Genomic DNA, 23,090 nt, shown 5'->3' with positions numbered 1-23,090 from the left:
ATGCGCAAATCAGCCCCTAAACATTCCGGTAGCAAAATTTCTCAAGTAACACTTGAAAATATGGGTAAATGTCTATCAAAACACAGAAATTGGTCCCCCTCCTCGATGGGACGGGAGGTGATCCGTGACCTTGAACTTGGCATCTTTTGAAAAAAATCCAACTTTGAGGGCGCCCTACAGGAAAACGACACACACTCTTGGGTCAATTTTTTGTAATTCTGTTGAGTATATGAAAGTCCATAAATGTGCATAATATTTGGTTCTAAGCTAATTTAGTTTTGGATTTATGAGCCTCCAAACATGCTTCTGAAATCATTGACATGGATGCTTAACGCCATTTTCGGTGACCTCGTGTGCGAAATCCGGTTGACAGGTCCGCGCTACAGTATACTCTGCATGTTTAGACCAAAAAGTTCTTCCAATTTACTTAAAATGAAGACTGTAATCAATCAAACTTTGCTGCAGTAGTCAATCAAAAATAGGCAATTTTATTTAAAATAATTTCTTTGAGTGCGCATTGGTTGCTATGGGAGGCCGTATCTTAGCAACCATTTGACCTTGGGGCAAAATATTTCAGATTTTTCCGTCAGACACTTGGGGCAACATTTGGTGCGAGTTTAAAGAAAATCGAAGAGGGTCGGGTGACAAATTGTCTGAAAATTGGTTGATTTGACGTGGATTGACCCATATGTTAATAGCTTTTGTTGTTCTGATTACATGATTTCCTTGGGCCTATGTTACTCTTGCGCCCCAAAAATGTACTGTTCGCTGTTTGAAAATTGTATACATTCTCCATGTCTGGTTGACGAAAAGTTGAGATGTAATCAACCAGATACAAACAATTCCTAAGAGCTCTATAGGGGATCAGGAAAAGGACACCACAATATTCCCTTTCTATGCCATCTTTCGAGTTGATTCCTATCAATTATTTACAATGCAATACCAAGTTGAGTAGTATCGTCCCTATAGTAATGAATGTTGATTAGATACTACATCCCAACTGACATACCCTGTATCCTGACACTACCAGAACACATCATGCTATACCCCATCCATTCCAATCCCTGTCTTTCATTAGGTGGTTTCAGACCGCCTCGAAGTTCGCCAGTTCCAGGTATTCTCTGATCGGGAAATTTACCCCGATCAGAAAATACCAGGTATTTTGGTAATGTGAAAGCAAACTACGCGTAATTTCCCCGAAAGAAAATATCCGCTAAATAGTAGGTACTTGGCGAAATTACGAGAACTTTCGTGGGGATTTTTCCAAGGTCGCAGGTATTTTGGCAATGTGAAAGCAAATTACGGGAACTTTTAGCCCAGCGTGTCGTTGGGCGCGGCGGCGTGGGTGGCTGCTGGGCTAGTGATTTTGAATCTCGCGCCTTGCCTGCTTATTAGACCATACTGCGCATGCTCGTAACTTCGGGAACTTATCCCGAAGGATGTGTTTCGGGGCGGTGTGAATGCAGGAATAATTAACGGGTATTTTTTAGCCTTAAAAATTTCTCGTAATTTGATAGGGATTCTTGTGATCGAGGCGGTTTGAAACCACCTTGTGTAAACATGTTTTACCCAACCTGACATGTGACTCAGAATAGAGACTGACAATAAGGATGCCAAGGGATTAGTTGTTATTGTAGTTGAATCAATCTTGGATGGGGGAGGAAGAGCACCATTGATGATCTATATTGTACCATGGAGCTGTACCAACCTACAGTTTTTTAATGTTTGGTTATTCATGATTCTCTCTATTCCAGTGGGAAATTTGACAAAAGTTTGTTCAGTTACATGTAGACAGTGAACATTATATCATTAATTGTGAAAGGCTTATCTTTTCTCAGACAACTGTTGGATGATAATTATCCAATTATGATAATAGTCAGGAAATGTTATTTCCCTTGTCACTGTTATTATGATTAATTCCTAGTGTGTGAAGAATTTAAAAAAAAACTTGTACAACTAGAGATACCAATACAAGTTGTTTCACATGATAGAAGAACTATTTGGACAAGAAAATTAAGTTTAATTTGCGAAGAGTCATGTATCAAGTATTAAACACATCCATATTTGTGGAATTTTACTAAGATTGTTTTCAAAACTCGGGGGGGGGGGGGGGCATTTCCAATCCACTTAAAACAAAAAGACATTACATAGAAATGTTTCTGAAACGCTATAATAAATATTCTGGTCTTTGGAAGAGTTTTTGAAATTTAAATTTGACAATTTCTTTGGCTCTGTATTATGTGATACAGGTTCTTATTAACATCCTGGTAAAAAAAATGTCAAAATTACTTGCACAGGATCTGAAATGCACACCCTGCAAAAAACAGTGATATGATACAGGTATGTTTACCTGATTAGAAATAGTTCCATAATGATAATTCTATCTTTATTTCTGCTAGTTAGTTATTCAGAGATTTATGTAAGATTAACTTGTTTTTTTCCTGCAGGAGTTTCAACATCATATGTCCCCTATTTGTATTCATGTATGGCTCTGTTGGGAGTTCTAATGTTACTCAGTAAGTATTCCGTGATATAAAATTGATGTTTGTTCCTCAATTCTTTTATTTGCAGAGTAGACACCCATCAAATCCTTGTTGGTGTACTGTATAGTCATAAATTGATGTGGGCAAAAGTAAAGGGATTTTTTTTTTTGAATAATCCCCCCCCCCCGAACTTGTTATGGGATAATATAATTTGGATTTTGGAGTAGCCTAATCAGAATTTGGGAACGAATGGCATGCATTAAAAGAATAATTATTGACAATGCCAAGTCTATTTTAGCAAAATGATGATAGTTTACAGTTTCAGTTTTTAGTCATGCACACAAATTGAAACTTGTCAGTAACGAAGTTGTGATTCGTAGGAAGCATAATTGATCAATTGGGTTTTGCAATCTACCAACCTTGGTTTGAAACCAAATTTTGATTTGTCCTTTAGACCTTTCTAACTGCTATTTTATGCGTGCTATACTGTTCAGGTAATTAAAAAAATCCATGGATTATGTAACTTTAACCTGAAAACTCTCCCATTCAGGCATGTGACCTCCTATAATGAGTAAAACACCAAGCATACATGTAGACAAAATTGGAGTTGTACAAAGAGTTTGATTTTTCATGACCTATGGCATTGCTTATTTATCATATTCATGTTTAAGAAATAATTAAATTTTAATCTGTTGTAACTTTAGAAACTGATTTGAAATACCATTACTTGTGCCTTCCGAATTTGATGATTGTGATTATTGAGTGATATGCAAACACAGGACTGAGGACTGAGAAAGAAGAATGTAACTTCAAGTTCAAACTTTTATTTTGTTCAGTTTCAACACCGTTGGGATTTACACGATTATTCTCTGTGATCGGTAAACTGGTTGTGAAACCACAATTTATGGAAAACATCGATGAAGAGTTCCACACAGCAAAGTTTGAGGAAGAAGACATTTTAAGAAAAATAGAAGGTAAGATAATGGGTCTTCCATCGCATTCTCTGATGTGTTTCTTGAACCTATGTAATTGATGGTTTTAGAAAGATGCATGATATTTAAGTCAAAAGTTATTTTACTTGTGTTTTATGATATATAAACATTTTCAAAATAATTTGACACAAACCTTGATGGAAGGGGCATATCCACTCACTACTATGTAATTATAAATTTAGAAATTTAAAGCAAACAATTTCTTTATTCAACTTTTGATAAATGTCAGCAAAAAAGAGAATGAGGGGTGGGCTCAAATATCAGACAGTAGGGAAAGAAAGCCATCATAATTACAGGAAGAGAGAGAGAGGGGAACTGGTGTAGGAATAAGTAACAAAAGAATTTAAACAAGTACTGATATTTTAATTAGTACATCTGTGAAAGATAAACATTGAAATGTGTTTACCATTTGTTCAATTGTTAAAACAGCATACATGTGACGTATGTAATCTTGATTTCCTTTTTTCCCATTCTCAATAAATGAATGAGGTCAAGACTCAAGAGCAGATACTACTCTATATGTTTAGGACATTTTATTTGAGAACAATTGTTTAGAATGTAAACAATGATCAAGTACAAAGAGCAAGTCTTGGTTTGTTTCTCTCAGAGTCACCTTCACTGTGTATATTATAATAATATGGTATATACATTATTCATCCTTCGTAAAAACTGGGCTTAACTTATTAATTTAGTGATGAATAATTGTTCCTACTCTGCATATTGAATGTGAAAAAAGTATCAATATTTCTATCAATTTCAATCAAACTTGGAATCATGTATAAGTTATATTTGTTTTTGGATGTCCCAACATTAGCTAATGCTTAATGATGGAAAAACAGAGTTTCTCATAGTCGGGACAGGCAGGCAAGTAGCAAAACTGAGTGTTAGCAACATAACAGTTGGAGACTCAGAAGTTAAACCATCAAACTTTGTGAAAAATCTGGGTGTATGGCTTGATTCTCGCTTAAACATGGAGAAACACATATCCAACATTAGTAGATCATCTTTTTATATGTTATACAACTTACGCCATATTCGTAGATACTTGGACCAGAAAAGCGCAGAAACCCTTATCCATGCATTTATTAGCAGTAGGCTTGATTATTGTAATGGATTATTGTTTGGTTTACCAGACTCACAAATCAACAAGCTGCAGCATGTTCAGAATGCATGTGCAAGACTTGTATCCGGTTCCTCAAAGTTTTCCCATATTACACCTGTTCTGATTCAATTACATTGGTTGCCAATAAAGCAGAGAATTGCATTTAAGATACTTTTGCTTGTTTACAAAGCACTGAATGGTCAAGCTCCGAATTACTTGTCTGAACACAGGATAAGCTGCTTCTAAAGCTACCTGACTTGAGAACAAAAGTAACTCTTGGGGATCGTGCTTTCAGTTGTGCTGCTCCAAAGCTTTGGAACAAATTACCCCTGGAAATACGAAAAGCACCAACTGTTACCATCTTCAAACATTTATTGAAGACCCATCTTTTTTCAGAAGATTTTGGTTAATTGTATTATATGCATAATTGTTTAATTTGTTTGAGCAGTAGCATTGTTGGGAGCTCTGTTACACTACAGCGCAGTAGAGTATATTTACATAGTGACTGCGCTATATAAATGGTCTAATTATTATTATTAGTATTATTATCAATTGATTTTTGTTAAAACCCCTCTCACGTTCTAATCATTTTGTATTTATATTCAAACATGGTAGCCCCATGGCATGAAGAAGGTGGGGGGGGGGGGGGCACGAGGAGCTCATCCCTGCTGAAGGCAATGAAACCTAAGTTAACTATCATTATGTATCTCATGTTTTCTTCTCAATTATCTACATATTTCATTTTAAAAAGTTCATCCACTATTGATTTCATATACACCTCTTTTATAATTTAGCTAGACAAAGCTCATTATTTTTATAAATGGCATACAGATGGGGTTGGCTTTGGGGGGCCTTTACCATCCAGAGAAGGGTGAAATGTGACAGAATTTTCTGAATATGTCAAGATCTACAGTATCACAAAATTGCATTTTTGTTTTTAAAATGTCAAATTTTTTACTGGCTTGCAACTTTTTATGAATTTTACGCAATATTTTACACCATATCAAGCCCCTCAAAAATTTTGGCTCATTACGCCACTGATCTGGGTAAAAAGCCAAAGTGCCAGGGCTACTTTGAATACCATCAGCTCATGTCTTGAATTAATTCCTGTTCTTTACTCTGAATAATGTACATTGTGATGATATGCACACTAGAATGATTACAAATAACTTATGCTTCTAATTATAACATTCTTACCACAACTGTACACTTTAAAATACCCAGTATTCCTGTTTCCCAATAAATTGTTGTTATCAATAATTGAAACTTACACAGTTACCATTTGATGTTTTGTAATAAATTTGTTATAGATTTCTATAGTGTGCACTCAGTTTCCAATACATTGCACAGTATGCTTTCAAACTGAAAAGATTCTATAATAAAACCTTCTTGGTTTGAAGGTTGAATTGTGTTGAATACAACTGGCCTTGCAAATATTCAGCCTTGATATATTTTTTCTAGCACTGGTATATATTGGTCAGAGCTCTTTAAAATGTCAGATGTATATATATTTGTAAATCTTTGGAAGGTCTGTACCATAAATAGTGTTATTTAACAGTTAATAACTTTGTTTATTATTTTTTTGTGAAAGCTGATGCAAATCCATTCTTTGTAAATAGAAACTTGTCTGCATAATGGCTTGGATAACATTAATCTTTATCTTTCTTTGGAAGGGCATTTTTCACAGCAAAATCAGTAACTTTTTAATGTGATAGTAAATTTAATGAAAATGAACAAAATATACATGATTTGAGTTGAAATGAAAGAAGCAATAGAAATAAAACTTTTAGATCTTACATTAAAAGAACAAGTTCCTAGTATGATATTTCTAGTCATTTATATATTTTTTTATACAAACCCTTTGATGTGATTGTTTCATTTTTACTCTTACATGTACCTTCATGTTGAATGTGAAAAACAATAACATAGTCAAAACCAAAATTAATTTGTTACTTTACACATACAATTTTATTGTCCATATATCAACTACATGTAGTACTTTATGAGCTCATAAACTATAGTTTCTCCTGGAGACTAAATACACAAAGCTGAATACAGACCTTTATTCATAATCATTAGGTTTTGTTTGGAGTATCAATGCATGAGGTATTCTAAGGTATTCTCAACATTGTTGCATGATTTCAATTTGGTAATAGACCATTTAAAATTGAAGGTCTGTGGATGATTTTTTTGACTTATATTTTCACATTCAAACATTGTATGAAGTCTGATGATTGGACTGTTAGCCACCCCCCCCCCCCATTGAAAAAAAGCCACACACACGGACATATGGCTCACCTCCGTGTATCAGATTGTTTATAGCAGATTCACATGATAGACCCTGTCTAATTGAGTACTTTCTTCCTGTTTCCTCAATGTGACCTATATAATATCAACTTTTGTTTCTGTCAGTTTCAAACTTTAGAGATACGGTATCCCTTGTCATGATTAAATGACAGGCCATTTAATTTCATAATTGTACAAAGTACTTGAAGATAGATTTAAATAACAATTAGAAAACGGATTTATGGAATCCAACACGAGTAATTGCTTTGGAAGCAAAATGCATAAAAAATTGTAATTTGACAGATTTTAAAAGCCATAATCATTGCACATACCAACATGCAATTATTTGCTATAAGAGAACAGCAATTTCACTTTTTTTCTTTTAATAGAAAAAACCCCTAATATTCCAGCTTATATTCTCGATTTGGATAGTGTGCTGATGAATTATGTTCCTTTCTGTTTGTTTCTCACAGTGGACCAAGATTTAGCGAACGGTCATCTCTCACAGCTACGAGAGCGTCTTTCGGATGTCACACATGAGCGGAAGATCCTGGAGCGAAGACGTAGAGCATCTTCTTTCCAGCGCATTGTTGGATATCCTCTGGTTTGGATCTTGTTGTTCCTACTCACTGTACTCTCTTTGTGCATGGTAGGATGGAATATTGTAAGATTATTGTTTGGGATTGGAGCCTTGCCTGTCAACATCACGGTGAGTACTTTAAGTCTACTATTGAATCTAAGCACAGTCAATTTTGCTTCTAAGAAATTTGAAATAGGCCTATGCCAGAGATTGTTACTTTTTCTCTGGTAACCATTATAAAACCTGTTCATTACAATGGAACATATTTCCTTGGTATTCATTTGAGGAAAGCTTTGCAAATAGTGTCTTAGTATCCACTCAAATACATCACACACACATGAATACATATTGAAATAGTCTTGTAGCATGAACGTGTGATTCATGAATTTTTGTACCATTACTGGCTAGATCAGCAGTAATGTTTTTAGTTTGATTGTGTATTCCTGAGAGGAAATTGATCATAAATTATTTTTTTTTTTACAGGAGGCCGGTCTTGGGAAAGTGTCTTTGTCAAAGTTTGGTGCTTTAGGAGCACTGCTTGAAGTCTGTCTTATTTTGTATCCTTTTTGTATATGGTATATCCAAAGGTTTTCTCAACTAACTTTATTTGGTGATCCTCAAATCCTCAATTTGGCAATGTTGCTTCAAGGGGACAGGTGTAGTTGTAAATTTCTCCTTATGTTTTTTACACAAATTTCATATTTTCACTCTATCAAGGTGCAGCTTGTCTCCTAATGAGTTCAAGATATATCATATGGAAAATGAATTTGACACAGCTTATTTTGAGTTCACAAAACACACGCAGCATCTTTATAGATGAATTTAAATGTGAAATTTTGTTTATGAATTATATTAAGAGTTGTACTAAACCTGCCATTTTTAAGCAACATTACTCATCATAGGAATTCAGTTGAACTTTCAAACTTTTTTAACTTCCTCATTGTGTAAAATAATTTGTATGGAACTTTCTTTTTTTTTTAATTTGCTTCTCTCAATCCATTTTTTTTTCAATCGAAATAGATATTTCTTCAGGGTTTTATTTACCTGTAATGGTAATAGATATAATTGAGAATTTTTTTTATTATAGATTGCTTTATATTGTGCAGTGCATTCAGAGCTGCCAAGTTTCATTTTACAATTTCAGTATTCTTCCCCCTAAAAATCAGTATTTTGGCAACAAAATCCATATTATTCAATGTGGCAAAAAACCCTTATTTCATTAGCGCGGGTGGTGAGGCCACATTCCTGTCTTGTCTTTAACAAAAATGGAGGCAAAAAATAAAAGGTCTTTCGGAATAATGAATTTTTTCCCAAAAGATGTAAATTTTGTGGATAACCAGGGCTCCACACTAACCCATTTTTTCTACTGGTCCAAGCTATTCATGTCGGACCAGTAGATACCCAGTTTTCAAATTTTTACTGGTCCGAACTTAAATCTACTGGTCCCAAAAAATAAAGAAAACATTAAAAAAGGTGCAAGTTTATTTTTCTAGCCTTTCGTTGCCCCCCCCAAATAAAAAGAAGGAATGAAGGACACAAAGAAAGCAAGACAGAAACGAAGGATAGAAAGAAAGGAAGGAAGGAAGGAAGGAAGGAAAGAAAGAAAGAAAGAAAGAAAGAAAGAAAGAGGAAGGAAAAGAAAGAATAAAAGAAAGCACGGAAGGAAGGAAGAAAAAAGAAAAGATAAAGAAAGAATACATGTGAAGGAAGGAAAAAAGAAAGAACTAAAGAAGGAAAGGAAGGAATAAAGAAGGAACAAAAATAAGGAAGAAAGAAAAGAAAAAAATGAAGGAAAGAAATGAAGCAAGCAATACAGAAAGAAAGAACAAATCCAGAAAGTAGTAAAGGAAAAAAAGAAGCAATAAAAAATAGGGTAAAAGGAGAGATGGAAAGGACAAAAGAAAGAGAGGAAAGAAGGAAGAAAACGAAGGAAAGGTAAAATGATAGATAGAAGGAAAGAAATAAATAAAGGAAGGAAAGAAAGAAGCAAGCAATAAAAAAAGTAAAAGAATAGATGATAGGAAGAAAAAAGAAAGACTGAGAGACAAAGGAAGGAATGAAAGAATAAAGGAGAGAAAGGAAGCAAGCAGTCAAAAAAAGAAAGGAGAGGTATAAAAGGATAGATTTAGAAAAGGAAAGAACAACAGAAGAAAGGAAGGAATGAATGAAAGAAAGCGAGGGCTGAAAGAAGGAAGAAATAAAAATCCAAACAAGAAAGGGTAAATAAATGAAGGATGGATGGAAGAAAGAAACAAAGAAAGTAACGAAGAATAAAGGAAAGAAAAGGGTAAAAAGAAGGAAGGAAAGAAAGGAAGAGAAGAGAAGAGATAAAATAGGATGGATGGACTCAAGAATTAAGGAAAGAAAAATATCAAAAAAAAAAAAGAAAGAAAGGAAGGAAGGAAGGAAGAAAGAAAGAAAGAGAGAAGGAAAGAAAGAGAGAAAGAAAGAAAGAGAAAAAAGAAATAGAGAAAAATATTTTTTATCAGGATAGAAAGAATGAATGAACGAATTAAAGAACAAAGGGAAAATAAAAAAAAGAAAGACAGTAACAAAAAGAATGAAAGAAGAAGAGAGGGAAGAAAAAAAGAAAGATTGAAAAGAAAGAAGGAAAGAAAGAAGGAAAGAAAGATAGGAAGAAAACAGAGGAAGAAAGCTAAAATTATCATCATAAATAATTCAACAGTATCTTTTTGGCTCAATTAAAATAGCTACGAAAGAAAGTCAGAAACCAAGTGTATCAACACACACATAAATGCATAGGTGGGGCTCATCTGTATTCAGACAATATCACCCGAAACCCGATCTGTTTGAACCAAACAGAAGTGAAAATTTCTCCTTTTACTGCTTACAAATGACAGAGTTACTCCAAATTTTAGGAAATATGGACATTATAAGAGCCTTTCATGAGTATGAACCGTGAATTCTGACAGTTCTGTGAGAGATTTCTGCCAGAGTTTAGCCAAGTTTCGTTCGCGCAGCCAGTAGAGAATTTGTGTGGCTGGCTACATGTACACTGTATCTACTCTAGTAACACTTACGAGCGATTCATTCTGTGTGTATTCTGTGTGTGAATGACAGAATTTGTCAGGGGGGAATTGTTTGCAGTGAATTTGACCATTTCTGGAAGTCATTGGCCCAACAATGGTTTTAATTACTGGTCATGTCGGACCCTTAAATCTTGCTATTGTGGGAAAAATTACTGGCCCGACAATGATATTTTTTACTGGTCATGTCGGACCAGTAAATCTTCTTATTTCTGAAAATCTACTAGCCCGACAGCGATTTTTACCGGTCTGGGACCGTCGGACCGCCGCTAGTGTCGAGCCCTGGGATAACAATAAAAAATGATAAAGGATTACAACTAAGACTCACAAAACAATCACAATATATGGTAAATGACTAACATGGACGTAACACAAGTCGCATAAATGAATTTTTATATTTTAGTAAGTTACCGTGTTAAAGTGTACTCCCATATTTTGATTTTTATATTTGTACAAAATACGGAAAATCTGTACTACATGTACTTGGTAGGCCTGCGTTTAAATGTTTTTCAATTGAGTGGTCTTTATACTTTCAAAGCTGTGATGTAATTTAAAAACAAAACCTTAGTCCTGATTGCAATGTTGATGTCACTGCCAGAGCTGCCAAGTTGTATTTTGCATTTTCAGCATTCTTATCCCCCAAAATCAGTATTTTGACACACAAAAAAAAATCAGTATTGTTACCGTGTGAGATAAATATGCATCCATAATGGCAAAGTTTGATCATGTAAACAATTTTGTTGAAGACTGAACACTCCACAATGAACTTAACACATCAAAGTGAATGCATTTAATTTACCCTTAAAAAAAAACCCTTTGAAGTAGTACATATAGTTTTAAATGAACACTCACTTGCCATTATTGACTAGACAATTCTTTAGTCTTTCTTGCAAATGTCCATTTATTTCAGTTCTAACTCTTAATTGTCTCTAATATACATGTACATACTGCAGTGCTTCAAACGCTATTGAAAGTATCTACATGTAGGTTCCACAAACACACGTCCCATATTTAGTTCAAGAGGTGCTATTCCTTCCGTCTTTTCTCCAGTTGTCTGTCATTTCAGTTCTAACTCTTTGGGTTTGTCTAATAATGTACATAATGCTTCAAATGCTATTGAAAGTATCTACATGTAGGTTTCACATACACATGTCCTTTATTTAGTTCAAGAGGTGCTATTCAGTCTTTTCTGCAAATGTCCTTTATTTCAGTTCCAACTCGGTTCATAAGTACATGTACATGGATCTCTAAATAACATGTACCTGTAGCTTCCAAAGTTACAAGCTCCTAAAAGTATCCAGCTGAAACCTATTGACAAAATAGTCAACTGAAGAGTAAGTCACGTGTAGTCGAATTGCTGGGTTAGCCACCCTTGCATGTTTTCGGACATCATCTTGAAAAGGAAACTTTGTAACAATATAGGTACAAGAGGTAACAAAGTATTTCCTCACTGAAGAATAAAACTCTGTTTTTTCCTCATCACTGAGTTTTCCACTGGTGAGAAACTCTCTCACTTTTGTCCCCACAATCAGGTCTCCATCTTCCCACTGATTTTTGCGACATTTGAAGTCACACTTGTCTGGCATGTTGCCTTCCATCATCACCTCTGGCTTGACAAATCTAAGTTGAAGCTGATGAAGCAATTCCTGAAGAATATCAAGCATCACATGTATTTTAGGAGCTTCTTCTTGAAGTTGCAAATTGACACTGTTGAATGCTGGAATTGTGTGCTGCAAAAAAAGACAATATAACTTGTTTTTATCTTGCACTAGTTTTTCATAGATGGAGGCTGCTTTAGAAGTAGTAATTTCAGATGACATTTTACAACTTTCATCTGAAGTCTTTCTTTTCACAGCTGATTTTGTTCCAGGAGGTAGCTGGGAGGTTTTTGATGTACTACCTGACAGTGATTCACTCTTCCTTGCTGATGCTGGCACTTTGCTTTTCAACTTTGGTGTGAGTTTGCCAATCTGTGCGGTAGTATTAGAAGCTCTAACAGGAACAGTCTGCTTTCTGACTGTGCCTTCATCAGCTGCCGTTTGCCTGCTGTCCATGGATGGAGTCTTTGATACATACTTGGAGCTTGGATACAGCAGATGTCTGTTCTGAATTACTAGTTGGACTAGACTTGGTACCACAAAACAACTGAGTTGTTGATTGTCTTTTTTCTGTCCCGGATAAAGCTCTTGCAAAGAGACTAGCTTGAGGCATAATCTTACCACTTCCTTTGGAGGAGCCTGGAATTACTTTCTTTGGAGGACCAGTATTTGATCTGATGACACTGTCTTTGTCAGCTGGAGTTTTCGTGCTGCAACTTGCTCATGGAACACTCAACACCTGTGAAGCTCCAGCACTATCTGAGCATGCAGCTGTCTGAACAGAAGACTTCTTGGAAGAATGAAGCAAGGGCTGTGTCTTCTTCGCTGCCTTGGACGATTTTCCTACTCCAAGTTTTTGCTTCTTGGGAGGACAGGATACTGCTGTTTGTTTCTTGGCACTTCCAATTTGTGCTTCTTGGCGGAAGTATTCCAGGAGTGCAACCAATTGTTCCAAGAGCCTGTCAAGGGACTGTTGCAGAGACATCCATCTTGTGCACACATGCTTTAAAATGGCATGATTTTCAAGGCAACATAGTTTCTGCACTTCTTTGAACTCCTTACTCCTCTTACTGGACTTTTCCAGGTAATAGTAGATAGCTGTTAGGGTGTCAGCAGGCGAGACTGGCAGCTCAGCAGCTCCCTTTTCTGCATCCAAATGAAGCAAGTGGCAGGGGAATCCAAGAACGAAAATGTTTGGATTCTCTTTTTTTACAAAGCTGCAACCCCATTATGGATTCCAAGCATGAGAGCACCATTGTCTGCACCAAAATAGATTGCATTTTTCCATGGGATGGAGCACTGCTTGAGTACATCATTCAACAATTGGAAGATGTTTCTACCAGTTGAATTCTCTTTGGTTGTGGCAATTTGCAGCAGAGCACTGACGACACGCTTCACTTCATCATGAAATTGAACAACTACTGGATACAACTGCTCATCGGCCACTCTGTCGCTGCTTCCATCTGTAGACAAGGAGAAAGATTTATTCCGCAGCTTGTGGATGATTTTACCTGAGAAAGAAGAATAAGAAACAAATTGCCCGTTTCATTATAACTTGGTATTTTAAATACAGTTCAATTACATGTAAAAATCATGCCAGTATCAGAGGTCTGTGGGCCAGCGTGAAGCAAATTTGGAAACATCTTCTTGACCAGGTCAGTAAAGTGGTCAGAGACACTGAATGAAATATTGTATTCAATCAAAAATTGTACCATTAATGTTTCTGCTCAGATAACTTTGTTGTTCTTGGGTTGAAATAAGGTTGCAATATTTGAAGAACCAGAACTCCCTACCTCCTGCTTTTTTTTTTATTTCAAGTGTGCTTGAATGTCATTCGCTCCTCCATGGCTCACAGAAAAATCACATCCACTAAGTGTGCATAACGCACTGAACTGGTCCCTCTTTGACGCAATGATACACTTCCATGGTTTGCAATATTCCTCCTTGAAATGTTGTTTGCATGGTTGAGCTGATTTAGAAGACATTTTGATGATTTCCACGATAAAATCTCAAATCAAACCACAAAACACCACTGGCACAGTGCACAGATGAAAACGATGCAATGCGCGATGCGACACACGTTCAATCAACGATGTCGATGTCCCTTGCACACGTCCACACACACACACATGTATATACATTGGCAAGTTGGAGCACCGATTTACTTCGGTCCCACACATAGACAATTTATGCTACAAGCACCGCACACATGCAGAAAACATACACACATGGATATACGAAGTCCGTTGCGAGTGACGCGGGTTGGCTGCCATATAGTTTCCGCCCGAATGCTTCCGGATGCGTAGTGGGGCGAACAATACCTTCTCTAATTTGTTTTTTTCCCGTATTTTATCATGATAAAGCATACTGCCGTATTTAGAATTGATTTCCGTATGAAATACGGGAAATTGTACTACTTGGCAGCTCTGTGCATTGTAATTGCACATTTGAATCCTGCTTACCTGTCCCCTGCTTCACTTCATTGAAGCTACTGAATAGGAGAATTTCTTTGAATTAGCTTGACGTAGATATTTTAATGACCCTGCTGTGATGTTAGTCGAGTCTTGTAAATGTCATTGGCATATGTTAGAGTTTCTTGTAATGTTTTAAGGCTTCTCCATCCCACTCAATGCCTTTCTGCAGTGAGGGTTTTTTTTTGGGGGGGGGGAGTAAAGGAGGACATTTATTTACAAATCTGCAACAGCATTAAAGCAGCTTTCGGAATGTTTTCAATTTTGAAAGAAAAGCAAATTAGATTATTTGTATTCCTCCGCCTACCAAAGGCGAAGCCAGAGGCATTATGTTTTGGGGTCATCCATTCGTCCCACATTTTTTAACTTATAGATCCAACATGTAAATTAGAATATGAATGAATATGACAGTGTGATCTGTGTTTTTTTAAATGTATGTATTAGAAGTTATATTTTGCATCATATGAAGTATGGCATGAATTTTCAAGGCTCCATCTTTACAATGTGTGATATAGCATTTAGAGCCATGTACATTAGCTCTTACTACAAAGTTACCAGGTCTCTTTAAGATCATGAGAGTGTACAAGTGCAATAACTCCTGAATTGACATTCCTAGTGCTTTTTGGAGAGTAATCTTCACTCCAAAGTCCTTTGGAAATGATTCCCTCAGGTTGCTTTACTGAAAACTATTCAGATGATTTCTCAGTAGTCAGCCATAGCCAACTTACAATAATTCTTTTATTTCACTTTAATATATTGCAGTTTGATGCCTCTTTTTATGCTGCTATAATTTGCATTTGATTCTACATAAATTAGATTGTTGACACATCTCTTGTAGTTATTATCCTTGACATGAGTATAGTTATCTAATGCTTGCTTCTATGGTAGGTCTCTATGGTATTTCCGTCTTCAAAACACTTGTTCCTAAGAGGAGAGATACGCCCATGACTAAGCTTATTGCAAACTGCCTTGTAGTACTTATCTTGAGCTCAGCTCTGCCAGTCTTATCCAAAATGCTTGGTAAGTACCTACTGGTGATGATGATGAGTGATTACGACGATGATGATAATGATGGTAGTGGTGGTGATGATGAGTGATGACGACGATGATGAATATGATGAGTGACGATGATGATGATAATGATGATGGTAGTGGTGGCGGTAGTTGTGGTGATGATGGTGTTGATGATGATGGTGGTGATATTGATAATGTTCCCACAACAAAAACAGTTTTAATTTTATCATCCCCAGGTATAACAAATTTTGACCTCCTCGGAGAGTACGGAAGATTGAACTCACTCCACAATTTTTACATGGTGTTGGCCTACAATGCAACGTTTGGCGTGGCGACATCGTCTTGCCTCGTTAACAAGTTCACTGCATCAGTACGGAATTACATTGTAAACAACGTGCGAGTGTATGTCCACAAGATGCGCAGGACCACAAAACTGCGGCCGGCATGGAAAGCGGTCAATGTCGTTGCGACGGCAAATGGGACTGCAACGGGAAGCAAGAATGACTGAATGGAAACCAAGATGCAGTATCTATCTTCTGCACAGTTTTGTTCTTTATGGCACTTTTCAGGATGTGAAATGTCTTTACCAGTGGAGGTTCTAGATCTTGATAACCACATGTAGGTGTGTAATTAGCTACCTGAAGAGACTATGCTTTAGGAGGAATTACTAATTGACCTGCATGTTGGACAAAGTGATGTGTACACATAGGCTGAAAGCAGATAACAGACTGTCACATCCATTGCTGCATTGTTCATGTTTCTTGGTTTTTATTGTGTTGTTTTCCTCAATGTGTGTGATTTTGATGAAAATTGTGATCATTATTGTTGCCAAAGTATGTCTTTATCAATTTATTTTCAATAGAATAGGTGCTGGGGATTGTATTTCTATTTTAAAAATTATTATCTTGGTACAGGTCATATCAACATTTTTTTTGCAAGACAAATAGCAGTGATCTATTTATCTATCAGAAACCAAATGCAAGGATACATCTTGAATTCTTATACGTAAAGAAGTATAAAAATGTAGGAATTAATTTGATGAATTGACCAATTAAACATAAGACCACCACTGCTTTAAACAAAGAGTCAAATTCATATCTTTGTGAATTTGGACCAATGTTGATGCAATTTTGTGTGAGATAACTTCTTTTTTTAGATGAAATCGAACAAGATTAGTTCTAATATGGAAATATGATTTCAATGAAAAATATTTGTTCTATTAATGTGAAAAAAAACCCATCACAATTGTGTTTTTATTGACATAAAGTCACCCCCAAAATTAAATTTGTTTTATTTGAAGATAACCTAATATCAACCCAAGGGTCAAACACATGATATGACATAATTTGAACCTATTGGTTAAATGTAACACATCATGCATGTTAAAACTTTGGAACTCACACAGTTAGGTAAATACCATATTGTGTACACATACATATATTTCTAAACATAACACACCTTTGTGCAATGCATGTTTCAACTCCTAAGAGTTATATTTAGCCCATGGGTTAAAATTAAGCGACTTTGGCACTAATATCAACCTGTTATTGTTCAACAAAGACTTCATTGGCTACAATGTGTTTATTTCCAGAGAACTGTCGTCTTATGTTCATTTACACCCAGTGTTTGATTAGTTTTAATCACCCAATATTTTTTTTGCGTTCATTTGAAATAGTATCAAATGTTATACACTCTCCTATAGGTAAAATAGACAATCGTAATGATCAACAAAATACTGGATGATAATTAGACTGGTAAATACCAGTCCCATCTTGCCATTATCAGTTTTGTTAAATATTGTGTTATTATGTGTTGTGTGAAAGTGTATTAAGATGGAAATGAATTTGACAAGGTTTTGTTTTCTAATGTTTATTTGATATTTTGTAGTGGAGGTAAAGCATTTTGTAGTACAGCACTTGTACCATGTACAATGAAGTTTAAGGAGAGTACACATTGGACCAATGAGGATGTATTTCATTGCGTTTCTAAACTTCACAATTCAGCTGTTTTTATACATGCATTTATGTGTATAACAATATCACAAGTAATATTTTTGTACCTTGGTTTTTGCTAATTTTAGAATATATAATCACCTCTGTTTAAAAAAGCCCATATGCTGCTTGTATATCAACACTGCTCAACATGTATATGAGTGATTTTCATATTTTCCTTTGTTGATAAAAAATATATATACTACTGTACTTGATGTGTTCTATCCCTTTTCTTTTGAATATTTTTATGGAATATTGGAAATTCACCTACACACGTATGTTCATTGGTAGATCCAGCTGGGTTAGGAACAATACCATTTCACTTGCCCTATTGTTTGTGCACAATAAGGTTTTTGGTGGTGAAATTTGTTATGTCTTATCCAGCTGAATCCGCTCCTGATATTGCATTTTCTAAAAGTTTGGTGTGTAGTTATTAAACGGTATTGATAGTGCATTTCAAAATCTTTCAGACATTTTGATCAATGCAAAAACTCCTTGTGCATTCCACCATTTATGCAAATACCAACTTTTTTGTAAGAAATCAGAGTGAACTGATGAATAAAAGTTTCCAGTGCTTCTATGTTTGCATGGCAAAGGGCTTTGAGGAAGGTGGTTACATCTATGGTTCAGTTATTGTTGACAAAAGCATATTATGAGTTAGAACAGGGGTGTCTGAGCAGAACTTCAACGAAAATAATCAAACTCGATGATTCAACTGCAAAGTCATATTTTTTAAAGAGCAAGTGAGATATTTTCTTATGTAATGAAGTTTTGCTCTGATCAACAATTTGAAAGAGCAATTTCTGTTGAACCCTGAGAAAAACTAAATATGTCCGTCTGTTCTTCAGGAACAAATTTTAGGTTATGTGTATAACTCCATTGCCATCTTGAGGCATGGCCACCATCATCCTTTAATTCTTTCCAGACTATGAAATGTAATCAACCTTGTATACAACTCTAATTGAGTGGGAATGATTTGAAAACGAATCCACTGCCATCTACAATTTCTCCCTTTCAATTTATTGTGGAAAAAGTCAATCCTACAGTAAATCTAAAAATGATTTTTTATTTCTATATCATTTTAGATTCTCTCTTTAGTCTTGCGAATCGGCCGAGTAACTCTTGTAAAATGAAAGACAATATTGGACCATCATTTGAATACTCATGGCTATTTTGCTGGTATTTACTGTTTCACTCACTGTCCAACCATGAGGCAAACTCTGCATGCACCATTCCACAAGAAGAAATGCTATCACCTTGATGTTGGTTATTTCTACCTTTTGAATTTTGCGAGAGTACATTTTATCAAGATAATATATCGGGTATAAATCAAACACAGTGGGATTATTTACTGTTTTTTCTGTGTTTAATCGTCCATCCAATAAGCTTTGAGGTTTTCGAACATATGACTTTGATACTCTTATCATCCTTGCATTGAAATGTTTGTTGAATAATTTGCCAATACATATCTAGGAAGGTCTTGTATTATGTGAACCTGCCCATTACAGAAAGAGGCCAAATCAAGTATCTGACCACTCTGGATGCAATACTCTAATTCAGAAGACCTAGAGCTAATGTTTGCTGTATGTATGAAGACCATGTCTTGGTGGTGTGAGCTAGCTTCATCACAAAACCGATAGACCAGACAGAAATGTTTTTTTGGTTATATACTACATTTATATATATGTATTTTGTCCAGTGACTTCAGCACTTTTCCATTGTATAGGGCCTCAAAAACAGCAAATACAGTGACTGATATCCTATAAATTTACATCCTTCTCAGTATTATTTCCTATTTAAATGTTGTGCTTCGGATGATGAATGTTTGAAGTAAGAATTTGTTGAATTTTTCATTTTGTTATAATTGATCAAGATTGAAAAGCCTTACATGTAAATAGTGGTTCATCTTTGATGAATCTTGAATTTGGTGTCTGAAATATTTGTAGTTAAGAGTCATTTGGGGCTCATGCTTTTCTTGTAGTTTGTCTTCTTTTGATATTCTATGTGTAGATGCTGCTATTCAAACATACGGATGTAATTTGATTATACAACTCATTTTGACAAAAAAGTGATTGTGTGGCACCCTCTCTCTCCCTTGATTGATTGCATTTTGGAGGAGGGTCTATGGTATTGATGGATCATATTAGGTAACCTAATTTTTTTTACAATGAACAAGGGAGAGGGAATATACCAGTAAAAAAATAATTTCTTGCATAAAATTGACAATCCATTTTATTAAGCTATATATCACATATTCCATGGACTCAGTACTTTTAAGCCCACTAGTACTTCTTTGGTGTAACATTTGTGATTAATTTTCCCCTCTTCCTCTATTGATTTTGTTAATGAAAATAGTTGCATGGATTTCTGTTATTCTCCCTTCAGCAGTCAGCTCAGAAGATCTTAACTAAACACAACAGAAGAGAATGAACTCTCCTTAATAGCAGTTGATATTTACAATGAAATGGTTTGGGCAAAATAATCTAGGAGTGATTTTACATCAGTAATAAACTTCTATGTGGAAATAAGATTACTGCGATGTGGCATATATGATTGGGCAAATTTTAAATGCAAATTTGTTGCAATTTGAATTATGACTCACAAAAAAAAAATTTTTTTTTTTGGGGGGGGGGACAAGGCACTGCTGATTTATAAAATTTATTTTTCAAGTATGGTAAGAACATGAAAGTTGTAGCAATGGCATGATTGCTGCAAAGGTCTTTAGGGCTGGTCACACCGTCTGAACTTTGTTGGAGCGTTCCTTGAACAGTAGGAAGAGGAGGCCGAATTTCGACAACGCTTTAATGTACACTGTTCCACCAATCCTGTGTCTGCTCGTAAAACGCTTAAAACCTCCTCCAAAGTTTGTGCAACGTTTAATTACTACCTGGGCAAAGCAGCATTGGTCTGACAGCGTTCAGGATTCTTGTGGACCCAAGAGTCCACAAACTTTCATCTAGCGGTGCCAAATTTTGACTGGGTGTTGTTGGAGCATTGGTGAACTTTGCCGGAGTGGGAAATGCCTACTCCTCATCGCTCACAACATTTTGTACAGCCCAAAACTTTCAGAGCGCTAGCAGGGACCATCAGCGGTGGCCGAGTGTATGTGGCATTGCCTTAACAGGGGCCAACACCGCTCCAGGAATGCTCCAACAATGTTTTGGCGGTATGACCAGGCCTTCAGCTGTTATGGATTTAGATCTTTTATGAAAGTAATATAGAAAACCTGTTTATTCCTGGGTAAAATATAACTTTTTTGGGGGGTGGGGAGGGGGCTATCATAAAGTGTGGTACCTTTTGAATCGTTTTGCCCAAATTTATTTCATTAAATAGTAATGGCATAATGAGAATTGAGGGGAAGTTTCCTTTATTTGTTTTGAAGGGAATTTATTCACTCCTTCATGAAGAATTGATACATAGAGTTTGTACTGCCAATATTTCATACTATAACTTATAGCACTGTACATGTGGTTGTGCTCCTAATGCAACTTAATATATTATTTTAATGTTGTTTAAACCTAATGTTCTATTTACTAAAGTTTGATTATGTTTTACAGTAATAGTTTATTCATTTCAAAATAAATGCATGTATATCATATTTATCTAATTATTTATCAAACTTGGCTATCTATATGGCATTTATTTACTGACCTTATTGAAATTCAAAATTCATGAATTGAAAAGTTATTTTCTTTTTCATGCTTGTTTCCAATTCATTTTCCAACCACAAAATTTAACATGTCTGTTCTATGTGTATTTATTCATAATAAAAAAAATATTACAGTATCAAAACAAATGTATGGGGGGGGGGCGTTTCATCAATAATTTCATCTGACAAGTTGTCAGATCTGACAACTTTCCTGGATTCTGATTGGTTGAGAAGCACTTTTACTATAGTAACTGTCGGATAAAACAGGACTTGTCAGATAAAACGTCCGAGAAGTCCTTTCATGAAATGCTCCCCAGTTGTAAACCTCACTGATGTGGACCTGTTTTGGCGTCTACCCTTTCAAAGTTCTCATATACCAAGCACATTGGGTATCCCTCATGTAATATGCAGCAAATTTTGATGGCAGAAAGTAAATAAGCTATAGTCTCACAATGTTAGTAAACTATGTCATTCATAATACAGGATGACATTTCGGTTTTTGTACAGCATATCTTCATTATGCATGCTTTATCCCCTCTAAATTGGACGTGTTCACACATACAACGATGTGGCTTTGATGTACATATGTTGAATACACTCCCCTTAGTTATTCATTCTGAGTGTGGAATGTTGTCAGTTTCTGTTCTTTTTACCTCTGTCTCATGTTTCTTAACGTTTTGGAAATAAGCATGTCTCTGTCTCATGTTTCTGAACGTTTTGGAAATAAGCATGTCTTGCAATAAAAGCATTCACTCTTGAAAAAACATGAATTTGACATCTTCTTGCTTTTTTATTTGTATTATTTTCAAGTGATGCATGAAGTTAAAGTTTGCTAACTTTAATAATGAACTTATGTGAAGGTGAACTTCTTAAAAAGTCACATTACTGAAAGTAATTTTGGATACAATGGTCAATTACTATAATCATACATCAGCTCAACCATATTGAACAAAACGTTTAAATAAAAAGACATACATGGTAGAAATATATGGATTTGAGAGCAAACAATTGGCATTTTGAATTAATATTATACAGTTTGTTAATATACAGTACAGGTAGTATCACTCCAGAAAGGATTCAATCAAAAGCAACAAATGAAATGACTAATGCCTCATTTTTAATGAGTTGTAATAATACATGTACAAAAACCCTCGGAGTACAAGGAGATCACCATAATGATCCTACAATTTGATCATACACTACATATGATAAAAGTTTTGTACTTTCATAAACAAGTTAAACACTTCGTAACAGACCAAACAAACAATATTTATATTTCAGTATTATCACTGCATAAGTGTGTATTTTGATAAACAGAAATGTCCCTCAGATATTAAATAACAAGTGGAACACCTCTGGCAGTCTCGCCTGCATTATGCCATTCGATATAGCAGCAGTGCTGCCTTTGAAAACAGCTAATAAATAATTATTCACAGAAGAAAAGACTAATGTGATAATAAAATATTATGTCCATTGACCCAAATGACCTTTGACCATGATTATGTGATCTAAGACATACATGTTCAAAACAATCATTCATACTAATACCCGTCTGTCATGTTTCATGAGCTAGATTAAGTTATGATCATGCCAATTCAACATATAATTCAAACATGGCCAGAGTTCATTGACCTTTAAATTACTTTTGACCTTGGCCGTTTGCCTGAAATGCACACAGGGTATTAAGGGGTATATCACTGCTCTTATGTCAAGTTTCATGAACTAGATCCATAAACTTTTAAAGGGATGGTCCAGGCTGGAGATATTTATATCTCAATATTTTTAGAGCAAAATTCACAAAGCAAAATGCAGAAAATTTGATCAAAATCGGATAACAAATAACAAATTGAATTTCAAAAAAGTGTATTATGTTGAGT

General features: G+C 35.3%; 1 protein-coding gene across 2 annotated transcripts in view; it reads left to right on the top strand.

Moving 5' to 3' along the window:
• The window catches only part of LOC121410934 (protein LMBR1L-like), a 40,938-nt gene extending 18,956 nt beyond the window's left edge, over positions 1-21,982 (top strand). For both annotated transcript variants that reach the window (XM_041603330.1, XM_041603329.1), the window contains 6 exons: positions 2,448-2,516; positions 3,320-3,457; positions 7,337-7,572; positions 7,927-8,000; positions 15,422-15,579; positions 15,810-21,982. In XM_041603330.1, the coding sequence (XP_041459264.1) occupies positions 2,448-2,516; positions 3,320-3,457; positions 7,337-7,572; positions 7,927-8,000; positions 15,422-15,579; positions 15,810-16,081 (947 nt within the window). In that variant the 3' untranslated portion in view covers positions 16,082-21,982. The remainder of the gene's footprint in view (positions 1-2,447; positions 2,517-3,319; positions 3,458-7,336; positions 7,573-7,926; positions 8,001-15,421; positions 15,580-15,809) is intronic.
• Positions 21,983-23,090: the final 1,108 nt, after the last annotated feature.

The sequence above is a fragment of the Lytechinus variegatus genome, chromosome 3 (assembly GCF_018143015.1).
Source record: "Lytechinus variegatus isolate NC3 chromosome 3, Lvar_3.0, whole genome shotgun sequence".
Taxonomy (NCBI): Eukaryota; Metazoa; Echinodermata; class Echinoidea; order Temnopleuroida; family Toxopneustidae; genus Lytechinus; species Lytechinus variegatus.
Note: the sequence above shows the minus strand (reverse complement) of the source record. Positions and strands in the feature narration are given on the sequence as shown.